Below are 26043 nucleotides of genomic sequence, written 5' to 3'. Positions count from 1 at the left end.
CTTTAATTAAATATAAATTATTCTTTTTGGTAAATTGTTTACAAGTAGCAGTAGGTATTCCTTTAACAGGATAATAGGCTTGTGACCCGGGAGAACAGTGCAAAATTTTGAATACGAAATTAGGAACCTTTCAATGCATTCCAATTTTTCGAAAAATATTCAGATTCAAAAATTTTACCATCTGGAACACCATTCCTTTTCTACTCATGAGTTCTTAACCGTCGATGGTTTAGGGAGCAAAATACAATCCTGTAAACTTTATTTCTATATTTTGCACTCATTGGTAAAGAGAGAATTCGAGAAGAGAGGAAGAGGAAGAGATTGGTGGCACCAGCGGTGATCGTGAAATCCTGGACGGCGTGGAAGGAGATAACGAAATCAACGTAAAAGCGAAAAGAAAAAGGAAAGAAAAAAAACTTGCAAAGAAAGGCAAATGTGGTTGAACACAGCATTGATGGAATAAAAATTAAACAGATGTAGGTTTTTTCTGCCTCTAATATACATCCCTATATATATCGAGCTACACTGCTAAATCCAAAGACTGGATTTATTGGTACACTGACTGCACCAGGAACAAACAATACACCCCAACTTCCACTACATTCTGCTACATATATTCCTCAAAAGCAAGAAAAAGTGTATAATAATGATACAAATACAAACTTCATTTCATGCAGGTAATCGAGCGATGATGATCGCACCACTTTTAGTTCAGTTGTGTAAGCGGAGAGCGAGGTATAAGCGATGGTTTCAACTCCTTCACATTCAATGACTCATAGGAATGGTTTTCCCGAAACTCCTCAACAAGAGCTTCCATAGGCATGGCTCGAAGTGACTCAATGGTGCCCTTGCTTGGAACTTCCGGCTCAGACTTTTCCGGTGTAGATCCACTAGGTTCATAGTCCTACACAAATCAAAACAGAAATCATGATTCGTGAACTGATATCGGTACAAAAGTAGGAGAATGTGTTCAAGCACAAAGCATGTCTGCTTCTGAAGATAGTCATGACTGATGAGTGCACCATAATAAGTTGTGTGGAGAAAAGCTCACCAAATAATGGTTCTGGAAGGTATCTCGAGCCGTCTCCTCAATTGATACAGCTTTCCCAGAGTGGTCCTCCCGCAAAGCTTCCAGGGTATTTGAATGAGCCTTGATAGTCTCCAAGATTTTAGAAATAGATTCCTGCTCCTGCTCATGCATACCTGTAGGCAATTTTGATAAAATCTTATGCTTAGGGAATCCGCATGGATCTTAAACAACCAAAACCAGCAGAAACAGATACAAAACCACTATACCGCACATATTCAGATCTCTAATGTTTAACCTTTGCCTACATTTCATTATAGCACTCCAATTTCATTTTTCAAATTCAAATGCTTGAAACAGTGATTCAGATGGATGTTATCTGTCTACCAACCAGTTTCGAAATGAAAAGGTTTGATGTGTGTACTACAGCACGTACTTGCTTACCAATTAAATCATGCTCACATTTCATACACACAATAAAAATTTTATTGCTTTAACTCATCACTGCTAGAGTGAGATTCAGAATATATGTAGAATCACCGGTAGAGATATATTAGAATAAGACAACAAAAAACTTACGATCAACATGCTGAAGGACATCCTCACTATTCTTTGCCACATCTTGCTCAACTGCAGCCCTCACTGAATTGATCTCAACATCATGCTGCTCGTTACTATCAGAAGCAATCCTGCATCAAGATATTTCTAAAGAATTAATCTACAGTTTTAAAAGAACTATAAACATCTCCCCAGTACATATTATTGTAAAGAACACTAAAGGGGTTGCCCACACAAAACTTAGGCAAAAGAAACAAAATTCCTAATGAACCTGATAAGTGATGCCGTAGCCGAAACATGTTTATTTCCCATATCATTCACAGACTCCTGTGTCTTTTTCCAGTGCTCCAATGCTGAATCAGCCGTACTTACACTACAAAATAAAAGAACAGAACAAACATCAGCATTCAAGAAAAAAAGAATATGGATCAAGCCTCGGCATGAAACATGATAGACCAACTTACCTTTTTTGTAGAAGAACCTCCATGCGACAATGCTTAGCAGCAGAATAGTCAGCACCATCCTTAGCATCATTTTCTGCTTGCATTGAAAATTCCCGCCATTTTCTTTTCGCTTCTGTGGTAATACCCTCCATGGAGGAAACATGACCGTCCATGAAAGACTTGTCTGCAATAGCACTTTCTTTGAAACCAACAAGCTTGGCATCCACCTGTCAGTTCAACAGTCATTTGTTTCAGAATTAGATGGAACAAAAATCTCAATTTAGAGAAAATTATAATAAATCAATAACAGAAACAAACCATCTCTTTCTGACGGCACATGTGAGTGGAGACTAAACTAGAGATATCAGCAATAAGCTTCTCTGCCTCAGATTTTGATTGCTCCTGTGTCACACGTCCACTTGGGATCTCAGAAATTTTGTAGAAGAAATATATCAAAGCAGATTTTATCTGTGCAGGAATTGTGTATACCTCATAAGCCTTCTGAAATTCAGCAATGCTATTTAGTGTAATATCATTGGTCTGTCCTACATGATCTTCAAGCCTCTTTGATTCTTCCAAAAGCTTGTGTAGGAATCCTTGAGAGTACTCAGAAATGTCTTGTGTTTGCTTAATACTAGAATTGAATCTCTGTTATACAGGAAAAATAAAATAAAATAAATTGGCAAGAAACCAAATAAGATGTTGAAAAGCAAAGATACTTTTTCTCCATGCTGTGCAAAATAATTGATGCTCTACAAACTTAATTTTCATAGATTAAATTATAGAACTTTCAAAGCCACCAAAATGTGAATGTAATAAGGTAGATGTCAGACCTGTTTCAATTCCTTAGCAAAAGCTGTCATTTCTCCCTGCTGTGTTGAGAGACTGCTCTGAAGATCCTCAAATATTGTAGCTGCTTCACCAGCCTCTGAAGCTAGAAACTGAATCCAAGAAAATAAATATATAAAGTTGGTATCAACAGTTAGCAACAACAGAAATCTTCATGGTACAAAACTGATAAGTGCAACAGGGAAACTCCATTATTGCTACCTACTTCTTCAACAGACTGCAAATTAGAAGAAGCGAAAGATGAAATTTCCTCTAGACCAGCATTAGAGCTCGCCTTGTGCAAACGCACAACATTTTGCACTGCCTCAATATGAGAAAGATACAAAGCCCTTGAAGATGTCAATTTATTCTTCATGTCCATAATCGCCTAAAATTAGGAAGTCGAAAAAGCAGGATAACATCATTGAAAAAGGATCCAAACATAGATGAACCTCAGTAAAGGGAAAAGCGAGGAAAAGTTTCAGATGATACCTTAACGTTTGCACTTAAAAAATAATGACAGAGGTTCTCAACACACTGAAGGTGTTCATTCTGATGAGACATCGATGTTGCCACCATCTTGCAAAGAGAACCAACTTGTTTGGCAAGATCTTCCTGGTAATTATTCACTACCAACCTATTATCAGCACTCAGCTTGTCCTCTCTACCTGCATAGTATCACATCATGAATAAAAAACTTAGTAAAGTTGTTTGACAATTAAAATAATGTCAAAGTTAATTGGTTGTTGAAGGCTACAAACCAATTTTTTGAAACAAGGATGCATTATCATGAAGTGCTTTCTCCAAGTCAGATTGCAAATTGCATGCTTCCTGAGCCAGAGCATTTTCTGCCATGCATTCAACAATATCAAAACAAACACATATGCAGAAAACAACCAAGTTCCAGAAGTCAAGGATTCAGACAGACCAGCTTTCTTCTGCTCAGAAATGATAAAATCCCTCTCCTTCAAAGCATATCGGCATTTCATCAATTCTTCCTCAGTGGTAGAAAGTAACTTAGTGGTATGGTTCAAAGTTTTCTGCAACATTGGTTTAGAATGAGTTTTTTTTAGCAAAAAATGTCCATACCCGAAATACCATAAAAATGAGTGTATGAAGATAGCTCACCTCAGTTGAGTCAAGCTTGGCACTCAAATCATAACACTGTCGAACCTGGAGATTATATTTATTCTGCAACTCCTCAAATTGCTGTTTGTAACATTCCACGTAAAAACTGAAGTTAGATATCATGTAAAACCAGAAATGAGTCAACGACTTGTACATAAAAAAAAAAATCATATGAACAAACCTTCTGATGGTTTTCTAGCATAACCCCCATGCTCTCAATCTGGTCAGCCATGGACTACACACAAGAAAAACAGGCAAAAGTATATAGCAAAACAAAATTAACAAGACCCATAATCTAATCAAGAAAGGTACAATGGGAATGTCTTTTAAAATATGTAGAAAGAGGTGTTTTTGTAAAGCCGTAGTAGCTGCCCACCACAAACAAAGAATGGAGAAAAGAAAAGTTAAGTTTCTCAAAGCCAAAAGGTAATGAAGTGCAGCCTTCAACAAATCAGCAAACACATTGTATTCATAGAAATGGAATCAGAAGTACAACAATACCTCAAAAAAGCTATCAAACAGATACAGACACACAAATAATATCACTAAGAAGCTAAAGGAAAATAAGGAAAATATTATACCTTCCTTTCACTTTCTTCCTGATAGTATCGCTCCTTTGGGATATAAACACCATTCTTCTCACGTGCGGCATACACCTCTGAACCAAATCACAATATTAGAAACAAACACCAAATGAGGTTAGAGAGACAACTTTACTTAACTGGAATGCGAAGTGTCTAACCTGCCTTAAGCCGTTCAATTTCACCATAGAGATCCTTGATAAGAGTTGATTTCATCATTTTTTGATTCACCTACAATTGATTGAAAAAACGTTCATCATCATTTTATGAAACATTATAAAATACAAAAGGTTTCAACACTAACACGGATCACATACGACAATACCATTGTGCAATTAAACACAAAATAATGAAAATTACAAACATAAAATGTGAGGCTTTAGGCCCGTCAAAACTGTAGTCTTCACAGAAGAAATGCAGATTACTTGTCAAACCAACAGTAATCACTCCTATTTGTAACGATGTACAAATTTACTGAGAAGACGAGTTCATTATTGTATTTCTTCCAAAAACAAAAGAACCTATAGTCTTCTATGAGCCAACAACAAACTTCCCTTAGGCCATTGTTGTAGATTTGATGGGGAAAAAAAAACATATTGTAGAAACATATCAGATAAACTCCGCCGTGTAAGTTTATCTTACATTGCCGGTCCCAAGCCCGGATAAAGGAGGAGGGGGAGGGCGTCAGGTAGTCGACAGCCGGCACTCCATGATCACGTCGAATCCTTATGAAAATGAATCCAGAACGAAATCGCGCTAAAGCTAGGGCGTCACCCGTAAGTGGCGCGCTGTGTGGCCCGAGCACAGTGATAAGTGAGCAAGGGTCGCTGTATCTCCATCGGCACCCGGATGCAGTGTTAAATGAGCAAGGGGGCTATAGAAACTTCTTTTCGAACGACTCCACTCAAAGTTGTTTGGGAGCATATGCTCCTATCAACTTTACACGGGACACACAAAAGAAGTACTTTGATCCTATTAGACGGGGAATGGTGAAGAAGCTAGGACAGAAGGGTAGAGTTCAAGAGAGCAAAATGCGTTTAGGAACGTGGAATATAGGAACCTTGACGGGAAAATCTATGGAAGTAGTAGAAGTTATGGTGAGGAGAAGGATAAATATTATGTGCCTACAAGAAACTAAGTGGGTTGGGCGTAAGGCAAAGGATCTAGAAAACTCAGGGTTTAAACTATGGTATTCGGGCACAAATAGAACGAGAAACGGTGTTGGCATCATTGTGGACAAGACCTTGACACAAGATGTTGTAGATGTCAAGAGGGTAGGAGATAGAATCATGGCAATTAAGATTGTAATAGGACAAGAACTTATCAATGTGATTAGTGCGTACGCACCTCAAGTAGGGTTGGATACGAGTTCGAAGGAGAAATTTTGGGAAGACCTTGGAGACTTGGTGCAAGGAATTGCTCAGACGGAGAAGTTATTTATAGGAGGAGATTTAAATGGACACGTGGGCAGGGAGACAGGCAACTATGGAGGTTTTCATGGTGGCCATGGTTTTGGGGAGAGAAACGAGGATGGGGAAGCTATCTTGGATTTTGCAATGGCATATGATCTCTTCTTAGCCAACACCTTCTTTAAGAAGCGGGAAGAACATGTGATCACCTACAAGAGTGGGTCATCAAAAACACAAATAGATTTTCTTCTAATGAGGAAAAGGGATCGTATAACTTGTAAGGATTGCAAAGTTATACCAGGAGAGAGCGTGGCTAATCAACATCGCTTGTTGGTGATGGATGTACATATCAAAAGAGTGAGAAAAAAGAACAAGACTTGGAAGTGCCCAAGGACTAGATGGTGGAATCTAAAAGAAGAAAAACAAGTCATTTTCAAAGAGAAAATAACCACCCAGTGTGTGTGGGATAGAGAGGGGGAAGCTAACCAAATGTGGGATTCCATGGCTAGTTGTATCCGAAAAGTAGCAAAAGAGGTATTAGGAGAGTCCAAGGGCTTTGCCCCACACCAAAAGGAATCGTGGTGGTGGAATGAGGAGGTACAAACAAAGGTGAAGGCTAAGAAGGAATGTTGTAAAGCCTTATACAAGGATAGGACCGATGAAAATGGTGAAAGGTATAGAAAAGCGAAGCAAGAGGCGAAGAAAGCTGTGAGAGAAGCTAAGTTAGCGGCTTATGACGATATGTATAAACGACTAGATACCAAAGAAGGAGAGTTGGATGTCTATAAACTAGCTAGAGCAAGGGAAAAGAAAACAAGGGACCTAAACCAAGTGAGGTGCATCAAGGATGAGGATGGAAAGGTTCTTGCTACAGAGAACGCGGTTAAAGACAGATGGAAAGGTTATTTTCATAATCTTTTCAATGAAGGACATGAAAGGAGTGCTTCTTTAGGGGAGTTGAGTAACTCAGAAGAGTGTAGAAACTACTCTTTTTATCGTAGAATCCGGAAGGAAGAAGTGGTTGTAGCTTTGAAGAAGATGAAGCATAGAAAAGCAGTAGGCCCAGACGATATACCAATCGAAGTGTGGAAAGTTTTGGGAGAGACGGGTATAACATGGCTCACTGACCTTTTCAATAGGATTTTGAAAACGAAGAAGATGCCAAATGAGTGGCGAACGAGCACTTTGGTGCCTATCTACAAGAATAAGGGCGATGTACAAAATTGCATGAACTATAGGGGTATTAAGCTAATGAGTCATACAATGAAGCTCTGGGAGAGAGTCATTGAGCATAGATTGAGGCAAGAGACACGGGTTTCGGACAACCAATTCGGGTTCATGCCAGGGCGCTCAACCATGGAGGCAATCTATCTCTTACGAAGATTGATGGAAAGATATAGAGATGGGAAAAAGGATTTACACATGGTCTTTATAGATTTGGAAAAAGCGTATGATAGGGTCCCAAGAGACATTCTTTGGAGGATTTTAGAGAAGAAAGGAGTACGAGTAGCATATATCCAAGCTATACAGGATATGTATGAAGGAGCAAAGACTGCCGTAAGAACTCATGAAGGACAAACCGAAAGCTTTCCCATAACTGTAGGATTACATCAAGGCTCATCCTTAAGTCCTTACCTCTTTGCGTTGGTAATGGATGAGTTAACAGGACATATTCAAGATGATATTCCTTGGTGTATGCTTTTCGCAGACGATATAGTGTTGATAGATGAAACTCAAGAAGGGGTAAATGCAAAGCTTAACCTTTGGAGAGAAGTGTTGGAATCTAAAGGTCTTCGCCTAAGCCGATCAAAGACAGAATATATGGAATGCAAGTTCAGTGCAAATGGAGGCCAAAACGAGTTAGGGGTGAGGATCGGAGATCAAGAAATACCAAAGAGCGACCGTTTTCGTTACCTAGGATCTATCTTGCAAAAGAACGGAGAATTAGATGGAGATCTCAACCATAGAATACAAGCTGGATGGATGAAGTGGAAGAGTGCATCCGGCGTGTTGTGTGACCGCCGTATGCCACTGAAGCTCAAGGGAAAATTTTATAGGACGGCAATAAGGCCGACGATGCTGTATGGCACAGAATGTTGGGCGGTGAAGCATCAACACGTACACAAAATGGGTGTAGCGGAGATGAGGATGCTTCGTTGGATGTGTGGGCACACGAGAAAGGATAAGATTAGGAATGAGGATATCCGGGGTAAAGTAGGAGTAGCCGAAATTGAAGGAAAGATGAGAGAAAATCGGTTACGGTGGTTTGGACATGTGCAAAGAAGGCCTACTGACGCTCCGATTAGAAGATGCGACTATGGGACAGAGGTTCAGGGCCGAAGGGGTAGAGGAAGACCCAGGAAAACTTTGAGAGAGACCCTAAGAAAAGACTTAGAGTACTTGGATCTAACGGAGGACATGACATAGGACAGAACACAATGGCGTTCTAAGATTCATATAGCCGATCCCACTCAGTGACTTGGATTTTCCAAGTCTCCAACCGAGAAGTTGTCCTCGTTCGGGAAATTAAGGGAACACTACCTCAACCTACATGCTCTACTCACAAAGCTCCAACATACAAGCTTCAACAAAAGAAAATTCAAAGAACTTAGCGAAGAAGGCTTTGGTGATTTAACACAATACGTTGAAATGAAGGAAAACTTATTTATTGATATCTTGATAAATTACAAATATGTACATATACTTGAGTCAAAATAAACAAACAAGAGGGAGCCTTCACAAAGGTTGCTTAGGAGAAGTCTCGGCAGTCGGTAAAGCCCCAGAAAGAGAAGGCACCGGAGGGGGATCATTCGGAGCCTCAGTACTGGACAGAACCCTAGAAGGAGGAGGCATCAGAGGTTGATCATTTGGAGCTTCATTACGCGGTACAGCCCCAGAAGACGAAGGCAATAAATGCCTTTGGAACAAACCCACAAATCTCTGATGATCAAGTAAAACCTGACCATCAGATTCCTTCATCTGGTCAAGCTTCCTCTTCATGTTTGTAGCATAGTCATGTGCGAGCCGGTGCAACTGTTTATTCTCATGCTTGAGCCCTCTAACCTCCTGTTTGAGACTCATCACTTCAGCCGCCAATGATTCAACTTGGCGGGTTCGAGCAAATAGGCGTTGTGCCATATTAGACACAGAACCTGCACACTGAACACTAAGAGCCAGAGAATCCTTAACAGCCAACTCATCAGACCGTTTGGAAAGTAGTCTGTTATCTTTGGGAGTGAGAAGGTTCCTGGCCACTACCGCAGCGGTCATATCATTCTTCATCACGGAATCCCCAACGGTAAGAGGACCAGTAGGGGAGACGAAGGATGGGCGCCATATGTTGTCTGGAGAAGGCGGGGCTGCCTCTTCAACAAGGTTCAAGTCAAAACGACGGTCGGAGGGGCCAGACATTTTCAAAGGTGTAGAAGAGAGAAGAGGTCGGACAAATCAAGATCTTAGAAGTGCAAGAATGGAGCTTCTACAGGTGGATATTCAAGTGTGCTTTGGAACTTAATGTTAGCCTCTATAAAAATCTGCACTCGACGAAGCTTCAGAAATCGAAGAGGCGTTTGCTTTCTCAAAAGCTGGGCTGCTCAGAGACCACGAGGGTCGATCTCAGAAATCGAAGAGGCGTTTGCTTTCTCAAAAGCTGGGCTGCTCAAAGACCACGAAGGCCGATCTCAGAAATCGAAGAGGTTTGCTTTCTCAAAAGCTGGGCTGCTCAGAGACCACGAGGGCCGATCTCAGAAATCGAAGAGGTTTGCTTTCTCAAAAGCTGGGTTGCACAGAGACCACGAGGGCCGATCTCAGAAATCGAAGAGGTTTGCTTTCTCAAAAGCTGGGCTGCTCAGAGACCACGAGGGTCGATCTCAGAAATCGAAGAGCCACCTACTTTTCCAGCCTTGTCAGCACCTGTCACACGCACACTCAGCTTTGCGGAAATTATGGGCATTCTGTCGAAGATTTCTGGCGAAGTAGAAAGCACATGAATCGTACTGTTCAATCACCCATTTCCCACACGCAACAGTAGCTCATGGGTACCACATATAACTTTGCCAAAGTTCTCTGACAAAGTTGAGACTACTTTTCCAGCCTTGTCAGCACCTGTCACACGCACACTCAGCTTTGCGGAAATTATGGGCATTCTGTCGAAGATTTCTGGCGAAGTAGAAAGCACATGAATCGTACTGTTCAATCACCCACTTCCCACACGCAACAGTAGCTCATGGGTACCACATATAACTTTGCCAAAGTTCTCTGACAAAGTCGAGACACGTGAAGCTTGCAACTCTCACTACATCGCTCTGACCAAGAAGGGTAAAAGAATAGCAAAGAAACAACACTAACAAAGTTTAGACACATAAATTTTGACGGCCTAGCTACCATATTATTACCCATAAGGGTAAAGGAACAGTACCACTGCTGGATAATTGGAAAGTCCCGGTGTGTCAACCTTTGTGCTTCATGGCAAGGTAGACTAGCAAACATGCCCAACCTTTACTCACATTCGAGAAAACACTCCCAACAAGATTGCTTGCCCCAAAATCGAAGAGGCATCGCCCTCCGAATCTCGAGAGCCAGACTCCCAACATGATTACTTTCTCAAAAATCGAATAGAGGGTAAAGGAACAGTACCACTGCTGGATAATTTGAAAGTCCCTGTGTGTCATCCTCTGTGCTTCGTGGCAAGGTAGACTAGCAAACATGCCCAACCTTTACTCACATTCGAGAAAGCACCCCCAACAAGATTGCTTGCTCCAAAATCGAAGAGGCACCGCCCTCCGAATCTCGAGAGCCAGACTCCTAACATGATTACTTTCTCAAAAATCGAAGAGAGGGTAAAGGAACAGTACCACTGCTGGATAATTGGAAAGTCCGTGTGTCAACCTCTGTGCTTCGTGGCAAGGTAGACTAGCAAACATGCCCAACCTTTACTCATATTCGAGAAAACACTCCCAACTCCCAACATGATTACTTTCTCAAAAATCAAAGACACCGCTCTCCGAATCTCGAGAGCCAGACCCCCAGCATGATTGCTTTCTCAAAAATCGAAGACACCGCTCTCCGAATCTCGAGAGCCAGACCCCCAGCATGATTGCTTTCTCAAAAATCGAAGAGGCATCGTTCTCCGAATCTCGAGAGCCAGATCCCCGACAGGATTGCTTGTTCGAAAACCGAAGAGGCACCACTTTCCCAACTTCAAGAGCCGGATCTCCTTGGATAAAGCTTGTCTGTAATCTTCACACGCAACATCAGCTTTCCAGATACCACAGACCACTTTTTCAAAGTGCTCTGACAGAGTTAAAACTTGTGAAGCTGGCAGCTCCCACTACCGTGCTATGACCAAGCAGGGTAAAGGAATAGCATTATTACTTGATGTTAGGGAGACTCCTATATATGTCGACCTCCATCCCCAACGGACAGGCAGACCTGCAAAAATGCTCAACCCTTCCTCTTATCTGAGAGGGCACTCCCAACGAAGCCTTTCGAAATATTCAGCTTTCTTTCCCCCCGATAATACCTCTGTAAACAAGCTATACTAGAGCAAGAATATCTCATATCATCAGGGTTAAAAGCAAGAGTATCCCATATCATGCTTTTTCCCTGTCTTTTCCTTTGGCCTTGTTCTTACCTGCAAGACAAGGAGAAAGAGAGCAATCAGTCAGCACTTGGAATTAAGCTTCCAGCCAGGAACTGACTGCCTAGAACCCCTTACCCTGGCATTGCTCTCGAGTACTCATCTTCAACATCTTATGCTTCCAAGGAAGATACCGCATCTGCCTGAGGATAGGGCAAGTGAGAAGGATACAAGGAAGCATGTGGAGACAAGCGTAACAGCACACGTGCCGATACATCCACTACTCTGTCAAAAGCAAAAGTATCCCATATCAGCAGGGTCGAACGTACTCTAGATTTGATGGACTTGTTTTGACCCTCAAATTCTTCAGTCGGCCTTATACTTTGGAGGAAACCAGAAAACCCTCCAGCCCAGTTCAAGAATAAGCCTGTGGAAAGTTACTTCTTCAAAAGCAAAAGTATCCCATATCATCTCTTCTCATTTTTCTTCTCTTTATCCTTCATGCTGCCTGCAAGATAGGGAGAATGTGAACAATCAGTCGGAGCTCTGATTGCTTACCTTGTCTGTTACCTCTTTCAGCAGATCCCCTAGCTCGGCGACTTGGGGGACTCCTACTACATGGTTTGTATCGCGCTTGACCAAGCCTGAAACTACAAGTAAGCTTCAAGTGACATTGATACATTACCTTGTGCATCTCCACCAGTTACAGATACCACCCCTGGATGGAGGAAGAGTACTTCCAGAGAAGATTCCACATCTACCTATGAGACAGATAAGGAAAGTCAAGCCGATACCACACTCCGGGACTTAGAAGTTTCGTGGTTACGAGATCATTCTCCCACAATATTTCCTAATGTCATTTGTACTAAATCATTCACTTGTACTCCCTAAAGGAGAGCTTAAACCTATGTACTTGTGTAAACCCTTCACAATTAATGAGAACTCCTATTCCGTAGACGTAGCCAATCTGGGTGAATCACGTACATCTTGTGTTTGCTTTCCTATCTCTATCCATTTATATACTTATCCACACTAATGACCGGAGCAATCTAGCGAAGATCACAAAAAGTGACCGTTTTCGCTACCTAGGATCTATCTTGCAAGAGAACGGAGAATTAGATGGAGATCTCAACCATAGAATACAAGCTGGATGGATGAAGTGTAAGAGTGTATCCGGCGTGTTGTGTGATCGTCGTAGGCCACTGAAGCTCAAGGGAAAATTTTATAGGACGGCAATAAGGCCAACGATGTTGTATGGCACAGAATGTTGGGCGGTGAAGCATCAACATGTACACAAAATGGGTGTAGCGGAGATGAGGATGCTTCGTGGGATGTATGGGCACACGAGAAAGGATAAGATTGGGAATGAGGATATCCAAGGTAAAGTAGGAATAGCCAAAATTGAAGGAAATATGAGAGAAAATCGGTTCCGGTGGTTTGGACATGTGCAAAGAAGGCCTACCGACGCTCCGGTTCGAAAATGTGACTACGGGACAGAAGTTCAGGGCCGAAGGGGTAGAGGAAGACCTAGGAAAACTTTGGAAGAGACCCTAAGAAAAGACTTGATTACTTGGATCTAACGGAGGACATGACACAAAACCGAGCGCAATGGCGTTCTAGGATTCATATAGCCGACCCCACTTAGTGGGAAAAGGCTTTGTTGTTGTTGTTGTTGTTGTAGAAACATATCAGATAAAGATACTATTGGTACCAATATAGAATAACAAACCTCAGGCTTATTTTTTATATTTTTCGCCCTGTGTGCATAATCCAGTGTACTCAAAGTTTCCTCAAGACAGTGCACAGCAGGCGAAACTGTAGCTATGATGCAGGTCTTTGTTCTTCCTCCAAGCGAATCCCGAAGTAACCGTGTTAGCTTACTATCCCTGATTTCAAATATGACTCTATTATTAGAATTGGGAAGAACAAGGAGTATAGGCATAGAGATAACAGCAAACAAGCACTAAGCAAACCTGTATGGGATATGCCCAAGATGTTCCACCAGGGCATTGATTACTCGCCCTAAAGTCAGTAAACTTTTGTTGATTTCTCCGGCTTCCCTTGCGCGACCCTAATAATTGTGAGAGCGCAAAATTAATTTAAAAGAGCAATTCCTATCACTACAAACAAACTTGAACAGTCAAACTAAATTGCACCTCTCGTGCACCCGAACGGGAGATATTTTCTGAGCCGGCCAAATCAACCAGATTCAACTTTCCACATTTGATCAATTCTTCACCTTCTGGGGTTGCTTCCTTAATGTGTATGGTGATGGAAAAGAGAGAATGTGACCGACTGAAATTGAAACAGTAAAATACCATGAATAAAAGTTGTCACTGAACATGAAGCCAGTCAAAGAAGTATTTGCATTACCTTGACTGCTTGTTCAATAAAGTTTCAGCAGTACGACGTTTAGAAGACCCTCTTTCGAGTAGAGTGAAAATCTCATTCGCGCTCGTCACAATTTCCTCCTCCAAACCTCTTACAAGAACTCCACCTTTCCCATCCTCCATTAGAGGCAACTGCTTTTTCTGCTTATCTTCCAAAGAAGCTCTAGAAAGTTCCTCTGGAGCAAGAAGATCAGTAATCTCTTCGTTGTAAAGCTCTAAGAAAGTGACTTTCACACTGTACTCTGCATTCTGGCCCTCAAGGGTATCAAAAATCTGCTGGACAGCCCTTGGAATAACTCCAGCCCCGGGAGGCAATTCTCCATTAGGTCCAGTCTGTTTAAATATCCCATGACATCAACAGATTTAAATGACAAACACCTGGACAACATCACCACAAAACTGATTACAAGACCGAAACACCATACCTTTGCCCTTTTGCATTCACCCTCCATTGTGTATGTCTTACCTGTACCCGTTTGCCCATACGCAAAAATGGTACAGTTGAAGCCTTCCAAAACTTCATGCACTATTGGAATCACAGCTTGCTCATAAAGATCTCTTTGCTCAGCATTAGGACCAAAAACCTACCAGTAAAAGCCACAAAAATGAAAATTTGAGCATATCATACCAATTTCGAAATTTCGAAAACCCGAAAAGAATCAAGATTAAAAAAGAAAAAAAAAATACTTGGGTTGAAGAAAAAGACCTTATCGAAAGTGAAAACCCTATCAATGTGCTTGCCGGCAATGTTCTGAGAGACTGCAACTTCTCTCTGGTACTCATTGCAAGTAATAACCTGCGGGGCATTGCTCCTCAACTCATCCTCACTAAACGGCCTAAATCAACAATTTAATTAACAAATTAACAAAATCGTTAAGCAATTAGGGATTTTAATAATTCAAAATGTTACCGCATAACTCAGTAACAATTTTCAAAAACCCTAACCCTAGAGAGAAATGGAGTGCGGGAAATGGTAAATACCTGCAACGGAGAAGGACCTGGACGTTGACGCCCTTCTCTTTCTCGTGGCGGCCGGACATTCTGATGCGGTGGCGAGAAGGGGACGGAGACTCGCACGCACCTATGGTGGGATCTCTTGTAGTAGATCGGGATCCCTAAATACCTCTCTCTCTCCCCTCTCTCTCTCTCTCTCTCTCTCTCTCTCTCTACTGGTCTCAAATGGGAGGAGAGCGGGATGAGAGTGAGATTTGAAATTTCGAGGGGCGCACTCTCTCTCTAATTATATCTACGGCTCCACTTCAAAGTTCAGAGAATGTAAGATCGGACGGTGACGAGTTGTTCGATTTCAATTTGAATTTCGGTCGGGCCGACGGCCGAGTGGACTGTATTACCCTTCCTATTTTCCTCAAATAACAGGTTGACCTGGCCCTTTCTGTTTTGTGGGCTCTGGCGGCGGCGCAGTTTTCCAGGGGTATGGGCCGTATGGGTGGTCGGCCTTTGACATGGCAGAACATTCCAAGTTTTGCAGGAAGATCAACAACCATGATCTTCTTTTTTTGGTACAAATCTATGTGTGTTTTTTTGTTCTTAGAAAAATCAGCCATCAGGAGTGGTTGAATTACCTCTGTAAATCTTCCCGACCTTTGAAATAGTAAACTACCATAGCGAAGCCATCAGCTAGCCTCATTTTCAAAAGAAAACAAAAAAAAAAACCTATGTTTGCTTATGAAAAAAATACTTTTTCTTTCACTAAGGAATTATAGATTTATTTTGAGTTGTACAATTACTTTTTTATGGAAGCACTCTAGACCATTGAGATCATAAAATTTGAGTAATTTGTATTTATACAAGCAATATTGAAAGAGAGGTAGTCGTACTTGACACATCGAGTGCAAGGAAGAATGTTAATATAACCAAATGAGTTATAAACTTGTTCAAATTATGTTGCCGATGAATTGGATCATATAGGTTTATCATGCTATTTGAGTTCAATATTTTCTGAGTAAGTTCCTTCAACTCGTCGGGTCTTCTAGTTGTTGATACAGCAGGAGCTTGGCCTCATGACATCCTAATGTATTATCTTTTTCGAGCCTCAAGCCCCTCTGTTTTTTTTTTTTTTTGAGCAAATGATATTATCTACACTTTGAGGATGGAAAAGTAGGCTAAGCCTTACAATGAATTAATAATAATGTGGTTCAAATTCACCTTTGGCGAAAATAGAACCTAAGACCTCATACTTATAAGTGAAAAAGAATACTAGGTAGCTTAAGCCCCTTTGTTAACCCAGAAATACATAGATAACTCGCTACTCTAATAAATTTCTTAAGGAGATAAGAGAAATTTCAAACTGGTGATGTGTTATTTCAACCATTATTAATGTCAATACGCGTACACCCTAGATTTTGAAGTATACATGTATCTAATTAAGACTAAACATCAACCCTATCATTTGACTTTTGAAGCATTCAACAAAACTTGTTCCAAATGAGATATAAATGCAGTATGTGCATATTCAAAAGGGTTCATTTTTGCTCACTACTCTTAAGTAATGGAGAAATTTTTTATTATGTCGGGAACACGATCTAGTATATCAAGTATAATAATACAATTTGTTAGAAACTTGAAAAAAAAAATCCAACCAATTATATATGACACTTGATGTACTGAATCTTGTTTCTGACACACTGAAAATTTTTCCTTAGAAGGAACTCCAAATGTCATGTAATCACAATTTCGATACCAAATACACTAAATAACCGACCATTTGGTTCGAGTCGTCAACTTTCGGGAGGGCACCAAATTTTACTACAGTAGTAGGATACATGAAGAGCAACTTATAAGAAACGAGGTCATCGTAATTGTGACTTCTCAATGCATTTTTATGTAGAAATTAAACAACTTGTACGTAAAATGACCATACATTATGTGACTAAATTTTATCTAGTAATCTTTTAATTATTAACAATCTAAGTGAAAATTGGTTACCACTAGAACAAATATTCATTGAGAAACATAACATTAACTGACACCAAATGTAGTCCATCTCATTACTACATTTTGCGCATGGCTCAATGAATAGAAAATATTTTTATTCACCACCCTCAAGTGATGATAATGTTAATCATCTTACTTATCACAGTTAGATAAGTTTGAATTTCAAAATTTGTGGATAGACACAAATTTTAAAAGTTAAAGTCATACAATAATAATAAGTAGAGTGTTGAGTATTGCCAACACTTGAATAAATTTTTCAGTTTGCCAGAAACAACGGCCCGGTACACATTGTCATAATATGCTAGTTGGAAATTTTTTTTTTATCAATTCTCTAACCAATTGTATTATAACGCTTCTTGTACCTGACCGTGCTTCCGGCACACTAAAATATATATATCCCTTCTGAACTATAACCGGTCGCAATCCTATCAAAATGTTGAAAACTTCAAACCATGGAACTTTGACTCTGCGTCTGGCCAGTAACAAGTCGAAGTCCATACTCAATTTCTTCCTTCCAAGGAAGCTTTTTTGGCCTTCATGAATCACCCTCCATCACCGTGATTGATGCATGCAATCAGCTAACTTAATTTCATTTTAGTGTAATTTTAAAGAGAAGGTTGATGATTGGTTTATTACTTAAACGTTGATAAACGTACTCATTCTTATTAGTGACACATCATTTAGTTTGCAAATTTTGTCTACAAATTTAATCTTTTTAGCATTACTCTTTAAAAGGGTAATGATAGAGATTAAATATGTAGACTTAATTTGCAAACTAAATGATATGTCACATATAGGAATGAGTACGTTTATCAACGTTTAAATAATAATCATATTATTAACTTGTATGTCATTTAGTTTACACAATTTTATCTACAAACTGTCTTCCTAGCATATCCAACTTAAAATAATAATACCACATATAATAGCATCACTTATAATAATATTATTATTATTTTGTCACGGACAAAGAAAAATGCTTTTACGCCCGTGACAAAGCGAAAAATAGGGACATTCGAAGTTAGTCAAGTTTCTCTATGGAAGAATTCAAAAACTTAGAGAAAGACAAGTGTGGAAAATTTGGGGAATAATTAGATTATTCACTTGACTCCCCCATCTAAGACGGCAACGACTTGAGCGCTTCCTATATACGACACTCTACGAAGAAAATGACAATGTCCAACTCTTCCCATGATATGATATACTTGTAAACCAACTTCTAGCTCTCCTACTACTTCCCCCTCTTCATACCATGTTTCATCTTGATCAGGGTCAAAACTTCCCTAGAAACCACCTCTATCGAACCCACCATGTTCATAGCAGCACCAATCGTGATAGCGCAGAAGAAAACGATTTTGATTTTTGGAAACAAGCACATACATATGAAGACTTTGGCTGTTACTCACCGGTAACATGGGAAACAAACACGTTGAGATCAAACATGAAAGACGACGAGTCTTCTCCTTTGCTTCCACACAACCATCATTACAGCATTCCTTGTCCAACACCGTCAGAAGAAATAATTCTTCAAAGCAGGAAGGACCTTATGGAAATGATCCAAGACATGCCCGAGTCCTGTTACGAAATTTCTCTAAAAGACTTTGTTGATGAGAAACAAAGTACGCAGGGGGTTAAAGAAGAAAACAATGTTCAAGAGACGAGTTTTGATTTTCACATTGAACCCCAAGTCAGGAAGCAAAAGAGAAAAACGCAGAAAGGCTATACGACACGCCAGATATCAAGGACTTCAAGCATGGAGAGTGAAATTTTCTTGATTAAGGTGTTCTTTCCAACTTTTCTAGGTTCAAAGAAGAAAGAAAAGGCACCTGAGAATCGCTCGAAAGTTTCCCCAAGGCCGTCAGCTGGGGGACCTGAGAACCACAATGATTGGTCTAAGATCCGTAAGTTTTTCCTAAATAAAAAGAGTGGCGCAAGTTGCAGTAGCGGGAGTACTAGTAGTAGCAGCAACAGCAGCACAACAAGGTATCTAATTATTTTTTTTTATGAACTTCCATCATTACATTTTATTGTCCATTTGCACACCATGTTTGTTTTTGTCTGTTGATTTCCCCTACTTTTTACGATCTGAAAGTAAAAAATAAGCGGAGGTTGTGCACAACTCGGAGTTCAGTGTTTTATTCATTCAATATGATCAACAAAATACGACTTAGGGATTCGTTTTCATGCAGGTCTGTTACATGCAGGTCTTCCGGTAGCAATATCTTAACTGGTTGCTGGTTCATCCGCAGCAAGAAAAGCAAAAGCAAGAGACAAAGGGGATTAGTTATGTGAAGATTAATTATGCTAACTAGAAAAATCTACTATTTTCTCCTACTAAGGTATCGTAGTGTTAGAATAATATTGTAAATTTTAAAAGAAGTCAAAATCATGTGGCTGAGAAGTGAGTCCAAGTCATTGAATTCTCGAACAATTCAATTAAGATGTATAAATACAAGTTGTGTACTCATATGATAGTGTGTATTCAAGTTAAAAAACCAGTTTCATTTTAATTATATTTTATTGCAAGTGATTCAAAGCTATGTATCTTCCAACATTCACCTCGACATTTACATTTTTTTTTGCAAAGTAATTTAGAGCTCTACACTTATTAGGGCGTGTTTGTTTGTCCTCGTTAAAGTGCACTGGATTGGACTACTTTGCTAAGACTACTAATCCCGTGTTTGGTGCAAGCTGGACTAACCTTAAATGGGATTAAGTCAGACTCATTCCGACTAAGAGCTTCACTAAGTCGTCCTAGTGAGACCCCCCAAAAACCACGGGATTGCTAATCCCGTCTCCAACATCGTTTGCACACCTTTGTCGTCTGCAGCTCCTGCTCGCTTACCCCTGTGCAGATCTGAAACCCACCCCCCACCCACTGCCTAAATCTCAAAATCCAACATCTAAAATTCCCCCAAAAGCACATGCAGACGAATCTCCCAAACAAATTCAAAACAAAAAACGCAAAATCACCAGAAAAACAGAGGAGGCGTTGGGTAGTGAGCTATGATGAATCCTCTGCATAAGGAAAAAAGGGAGATAGTGGATGGTGGAAAAGAGGGGATGGGAGCGAGATGGGCGGAGGAAAATAGAGAGATATATACGGAGAGTGGAAGAGAACTCTAGAAAAATGGTGAACCAGATAAAAAGAGGGAGAGGGGAGGGAGAGAGTACCAGAGGAAAGAGGAATGGGTCAATGATATGCTTGGAATAAAAATACTGGCCATTAGATTGTTTCTAGAAACAAGTAAAATGATAGATTAATAATAAAATATTAATGAATAGAGATTAAATAATATAGTATCTAAATTTAATAGTTATCCTGCTTACTAGTCCGACACTGCACCAAACGCTTCACTAAATCAGTCCAGTTTAGTCTAGTTTAAGCCAGTTTAGCTTAGTCCCTGAAGTTAGTCTAGTCCAAGATAGTCCGGTGCAACAAACGCACCCTTAATTTTTCATCCCTTCAGAGCATCCGACAAAATTCGAACGACACTTCTTAACTTTTCATATATAATTTCTTTTGAACTATGTGCACGAGCCTACTCGGATAAAACTTTTGTCACGTCCATTAGTGTCGAGTATTTTATCGCCAAATGCGCCGAAGCTGGAAACTGAGGGACATTTTTGGTATGACATGCACTACACCAAATATTTTGCACATGAGAGACATCATATCAACACAGCAGCAGAAGGAGGCTACCCACAATATCCGACTGACCTGGTCTTATTCTTGTCAAGTCGGTATTTTGAGAGAAGACTTTTTTATCCAAAAACTAAATTACATTGGCAAATGTTTTGGGCTAGAGGACGATGAGCCATACATCGTACGTACCATGCCTTATGTGTGTTGTATATATCGCCATCAAGGCGAAGATCTTGGAAAAGATTGGTTTGGATACCCATTAATCATGATAATGATGTAGAGTAACATTTACCTGCAAAACGTAGACCCCTCTATGCAACATGGAATGATATGAAAATTCTTTTGAATCGGGATGATTCTGTGTCGTATCATTGTCATGGGATGATACAGTGATAATGTACTTGTGTTATCTAAATTGTTATCTTAAGTTTTGATTGGATAACTTATATAATTTAAGTTATGTGTGCGGATAGAAGCAAATGATTTTTTAACTTCAGTCGATTGCAAGGTATTAGACATGACATAAATTTATCTCTTCTAAACCAACAATTTTGGGATCGGAATGGAGAAGTTACTTCATGGGTATTTCATCTTTTACTTTTTAAGTTGGACAAAATTTCTTCAATTTTCCTCCAACATAATTTGTATACACTTCCTCCATCTCCAATCCAATCCCAAGCATCAAACGAGGTTATTGTATTTGAAAGGATAATACTAGGGAAACTAAATTTCTAAATCAAATTTTGTAAACAATATGAGGTAGATGTTGAGGATTGAATTATTACTTAAGTGTCGATTAACGTGCTCATTTCCTATTGGTAATACATTATTTGGTTTGCAAATTTAGTTTAAGATTTGGTCTCTATAACATTATCCTATTTGAAAACATGTGCAGTGGGGGAAAGTTCCCCACAAAGTAATACAACTTCCTTCTGCGTTTAAACGTGGCCTCTATATTCAATGTGGTAGAAAATCCGCAGTCAATTATGGATTGGATTCCGTATAACATGGAATATCAATAATCTTCTTTTTTTTCTTCTGCATGACTTGTATTTCATCCCAGCCTTATTAAGGACTGATTTGGTTTGTTCGGTTGGATTGGAATATGACACGCTCCGATTCTGATATTCCTCAAATATCAGGATAAGCACGTGATGACCGATATCTGAAGGTGACGAAAGCCATTTATTGAGTGCAAATGCTGAGAATAAAAGATGGATAAGACTTATAAATATAAAAGAATCAATAATATACATTTAAGGAACGTGTGCAGAACACACATTTAATATATAACACTAAAAGAATTAATATAAAAATTGAATTCACAAAGGAATGGGTCCTACACCAAGAGGACTCGAAGATGCCGATGTGGAAGTGCCTGAACGCCGGGATTGAATGCCTCAATTCTAAGTCCTGAAGGGGGCGCAAAACAAATATGAGTAGATCAAGTTGATATATATATATAATATGGTAAATTACATTTTCATACATCAAGTTTGGGCTCTATTTCAATTCTTTACAACATTTTTAAAACATTTCACTTTCACACCTTAAGTATTATTTTATTTCAAAATAATACATCCGTTACATTTTCCATCAATTGATCTGTTAAGTGCTGACGTAGCTACCATATATATGCCACGTGACTGTCAAATGTCTGCCACGTGGCAATTTTGTTTTTTTAAAACCTGAATTTTCTCAACAAAAAAAAAAAAATTGAAATCCATCTCATCTCCCCGCAACCACCCCCCACATCCCTAAACCTGCAACAACAACAACAACAAGAAGAAGAAGAAGGAGGAGGAGGGAAAAAAAAAACCCCAAACCCAATTCTCCCCCACCTCCAAAAACCTGCAACCTAGAAGAAGAAGAGGAAAAAAAAAACAAAAAACCCAGCAATCGTCTTCCCCGACCCACCCCCTTCTCCCATCCATCATCACCCACCCCAAAATCTCACTCGAGCCACCCCTTTCTCCCATCCCCCATCACCCCTCCCAAAAATCCCTCATCACCCACCTCCAAAAATCCCACCCGAGATTAGGTGGATTTACCACAAAACCAGTCCAAAAATCATCTCAAACTCAAACTCCTCATCTCAAAGTATTTTTGAAATTCACCCACACCGAAAAATCCCAAAAATATGGAGTTCATGGTCTGGGTTTGCGATCGCGGTGGGGGGGGGGGGGGGCGAGAGGGAAGGCAGGTGGGTAGCGGGAGGGGGGGTGCGAATTGGGTTTGGGCTGCTACTTCTTCTTCTTATAGGTTTTAGGGAGTTTTTTTTTTTGGGAGGGGGGGACGAATATGGGCTGCTACTTTTTTTTCTTTCTTTCTTTTCCTCCTTCTTCTTCTTACAGGTTTTAGGGAGTGGGGGGGGGGGGGGGGGGGCGACGAATCTGGGCTATCGCTTTTTTTTTTTTTTTCTTCTCTTCCTCCTTCTTCTTGTTGCAAAGGGTGACGAACTGGGTTTGGGCTACTGCCTTTTTGTTTTTTTTTTCCTTCTTCCTTCTTCTTCTTCTTGTTGCAGGTTTTTGGGAGCGGGGAACTGGGTTTGGGCGGGGAGATGGGATGGGTTTCCCTTTTTTTTTTTTTTTGAGAAAATTCAGGTTTTCAAAAAAAAAATATATATATATATATATATATATTTGCCACGTGGCAGACATTTGGCAACCACATGGCATATATGTGGCAGCCACATCATCACTTAACAGATCAATGGATGGAAAATGTAACGGAGGTATTATTTTGAAATAAAATAGTACTTAAGGTATGAAAGTGAAATGTTTGAAAGATGTTGTAAATAATTGAAATAGAGCTCAAACTTGATGTATGAAAATGTAATTTACCCTATATAATAAAACAGTTATCAATGTACTAACCTCCATGTTTTACGAAAACACATATAACATCATCAAAATAGGTTTTCCGAAACCTAGCATGTCATGCAATGTCTCAAATCATAATATAATAATCATTAGTGAATGTCCGATAACCCCCAGGCCCCATGCCGGCTCCCCGTATCTAAGTAGACAATTAGAGGAAAATACACTTCAGGCCCCATGCCGGCTCCCCATTCCTGTGCTAAATAGCTAGAGGAAACACACTCCAGGCAAGACCAGAATCGTCGCCCGGGACGGACCATAATATATCCCTACCTCCCGCAGCGGAAAGGACCACTAGGTAAGTACAAAACCATTGAACACACACACACACAGACACACACACACATATATATATATATATATATCTATATTGAAAAACAACTTCATAGTCTAAAGTCATCCATCATCTATCTATAAAAAGGTGTTCGAAACATGTTCTAAATATCATATCGTCATCCATCGGGTATTCTATAAGAACACGAGTTATATGAAAAATAGTAATAATTCAAACTAGCCTCAATAAGCATGTTACCTCAAAGCGTTTCATAGAACATAATCATTAAATCAGACTTTTCATGTATGCATTTCTACTATCAAACATACATTTTTAGAAGAGGTCCACTCACAGTACTTAGGTATCGAAGAGCCACGCAATTAGTGAAGACTGAAACGCCATAATTAATTGCCCCTAAGCACATAAAGGGTCCAATTAATAAAACTCTATTATAATAATTGAATTTGTGAAAATAGACGTTGGAAACAAATTCAGGACGTCGAATTACCCTAAGAAAGATCCCGGTTAAATTTCGTAAAAGTCCATAGAATATTTCAGAGAATATTCCCTGACGGAATATTCCACATAAAGGGTTTGGGCCGGTAAGGGTTTAGGGTTTGAAAGGTTAAAGGGTTTAGTGCTTAAGGCCCTAGGTTAAAAAATGTTTGGATTAAGCTTTTAAAAAGGATTAGGTTTTAAGAGTTTGAGTTTAGTTTCAAACAAATAATATAAATAAAATTAAAAGGATTTGGGTTGGGTTTAGGGGAAAAAGGGCTTAGGGTTTTAAGGGTTTTGGGATTTGGGCTTAGGGCCCCAACTGAAATGGCCCAATGGCCTTTAGAATTAAATAGGAATAAAAATAAAACAAAACTAAAAAGAAATGGGTTTGGGCTTAGTGATCCGACCCAAAGACCTTTAAACTAACAAAATAATTAGAAATAAAAGGGTTGGGTTGGGCTGCCCAGGGTTTTGGGCTTGGCAAGAACGACCCGAAGGGCCTAGGTTTGGTGGGTCGTCGGACCTCAAGAAGAAGAAGGCCGGATTTCGGTCGGAAAACTGAACAAACTTTAAACGTTAATAACTTTGTCAATACTCAACGAAATCGAGTGATTCAAAAATGAAAATCATAGTTCTCAAATAGACGAAGAGAATGGTATCTCACACAACATCTAACTCACCACGGTTTGGCCGGAAAACGCCTCGAAAGTCTCAGAGGTCGCCGAAAACTGGGTAAGATTCAAATGGATATAACTTATTCAATACTCAACGAAATTGGGTGATCCAAAAAGGAAAGTTGTAGTACTCAGCGAGATGAAGAGATTGATACCTTGCACGATAACCAACTCGCCGTAGTTTGACCGAAAATTGCCTCGAAAGGGGCGGTGCTCACCGGAAAACTGAGGAAAGAAGAACATGCATGCACAGGGTTAAAAACCCTCAATTTTCATCTCTAAAGTCACTTAAACAACTCGAAATAACTCACTAGAACAAGGATGCAACTCGAAACACATCGACTCACCTCGGGTTTGTCGGATTCCAAGTTAAATCAATGGTGTTCCACCCTATACGCACAGTTGTAGTGTTGACAAGGACGAGAGGAGTGAGGGTCTTGGATTCTTAGCCTCGGAGAGGGAGTTGCAAAGAGATGTAGAGAGGGATAAGAAAGAGACAGAGATAGAGATCGAGAGAGTTTCAGGGAGAGAAGGAAGAGAGAACTGCAAGAGAGAAAAGAGAAGAAATGGGAGTGGGAGGAACTGCCACGTGGCAAACTAGGAAAGAGGGCCGGGGACAACCAAAACAGCGGTGGGCCCCTTGGGCACACAATTTAACACCAAAAATCATTTTAAATTGGGGGTGGGCTGTAACAATCTACTCCCCTTAAATAAAAAATTTCGTCCCCGAAATTTAAAATCACTTACAAAACTGAAATACACGAAAATAGGAAGAAGAATACATGTATAAAGAGAAATCAAGTCAGAGTGGGTGCATCAAAGAGAATATACCACAACGTCGCGAGCGGGTTGCAAAATCCTCTATCATGCCTCGAAGCTCTTACTTTATTCCCCATCATTGTAAAAATAGAAACATACTTATAAAGATATAAAGCTGAAAACATATATTGACGTAGGGTTAAAAGTACGTACGCAAAATACGATAACACCAAAATAGATAAGTAATAACATATAGGTCGAAAATTCGAGTTGAACTTAAAAATTGAAAATGGCAATACTTCCCCCAAAATATTTGTAACGACAAAAATAAATAACTAAAGTAAAGTAAGTTAAAATACTTATTCTGAAAACCAAAACTGAAAAATGAGAATGGGTCTCACCTAAGCATACGAACG

General features: G+C 39.8%; 2 protein-coding genes across 2 annotated transcripts; one reads left to right on the top strand and one right to left on the bottom strand.

The window, feature by feature from the left end:
• Positions 1-434: 434 nt before the first annotated feature.
• LOC103424263 (kinesin-like protein KIN-5C) lies at positions 435-15225 on the bottom strand. Its single transcript, XM_029092946.2, has 23 exons — positions 14924-15225; positions 14649-14778; positions 14368-14526; positions 13926-14275; positions 13709-13847; positions 13526-13623; positions 13282-13438; positions 4727-4796; positions 4566-4642; positions 4166-4219; positions 3985-4065; positions 3785-3896; positions 3618-3704; positions 3349-3524; positions 3083-3244; positions 2862-2969; positions 2518-2676; positions 2347-2430; positions 2050-2255; positions 1857-1958; positions 1607-1716; positions 1052-1203; positions 435-904 (listed from the first exon to the last, which is right to left on the bottom strand). Exons 1-23 carry the CDS (start codon positions 14980-14982, stop codon positions 707-709), a joined length of 3030 nt encoding a protein of 1009 aa, XP_028948779.2. The 5' UTR covers positions 14983-15225; the 3' UTR covers positions 435-706.
• Positions 15226-18060: 2835 nt separating this feature from the next.
• Positions 18061-19410, top strand: LOC103454063 (uncharacterized). The gene is made up of 2 exons (XM_008393649.4): positions 18061-18880; positions 19087-19410. The coding sequence occupies exons 1-2, from the start codon at positions 18150-18152 to the stop codon at positions 19187-19189; spliced, it is 834 nt and encodes a 277-aa protein (XP_008391871.3). The 5' UTR covers positions 18061-18149; the 3' UTR covers positions 19190-19410.
• Positions 19411-26043: the final 6633 nt, after the last annotated feature.

Source organism: Malus domestica, chromosome 14 (assembly GCF_042453785.1).
Source record: "Malus domestica chromosome 14, GDT2T_hap1".
Classification (NCBI taxonomy): Eukaryota; Viridiplantae; Streptophyta; class Magnoliopsida; order Rosales; family Rosaceae; genus Malus; species Malus domestica.
This window is presented reverse-complemented; position numbering and strand designations above follow the sequence as displayed.

Excerpts from the sequence above, each read along its gene's own strand:
- LOC103454063 (XM_008393649.4), top strand. The coding sequence starts at position 18,150 with ATGTTTCATCTTGATCAGGGTCAAAACTTCCCTAGAAACCACCTCTAT. Across the intron at positions 18,881-19,086 it reads AGCAACAGCAGCACAACAAG|GTCTGTTACATGCAGGTCTT; the intron begins GTATCTAATTAT and ends GTTTTCATGCAG.
- LOC103424263 (XM_029092946.2), bottom strand. The coding sequence starts at position 14,982 with ATGTCCGGCCGCCACGAGAAAGAGAAGGGCGTCAACGTCCAGGTCCTT. Across the intron at positions 4,797-13,281 it reads ATATAAAAAATAAGCCTGAG|GTGAATCAAAAAATGATGAA; the intron begins GTTTGTTATTCT and ends AATCAATTGTAG. Across the intron at positions 2,431-2,517 it reads AATTTCAGAAGGCTTATGAG|GAGCAATCAAAATCTGAGGC; the intron begins GTATACACAATT and ends CGTGTGACACAG.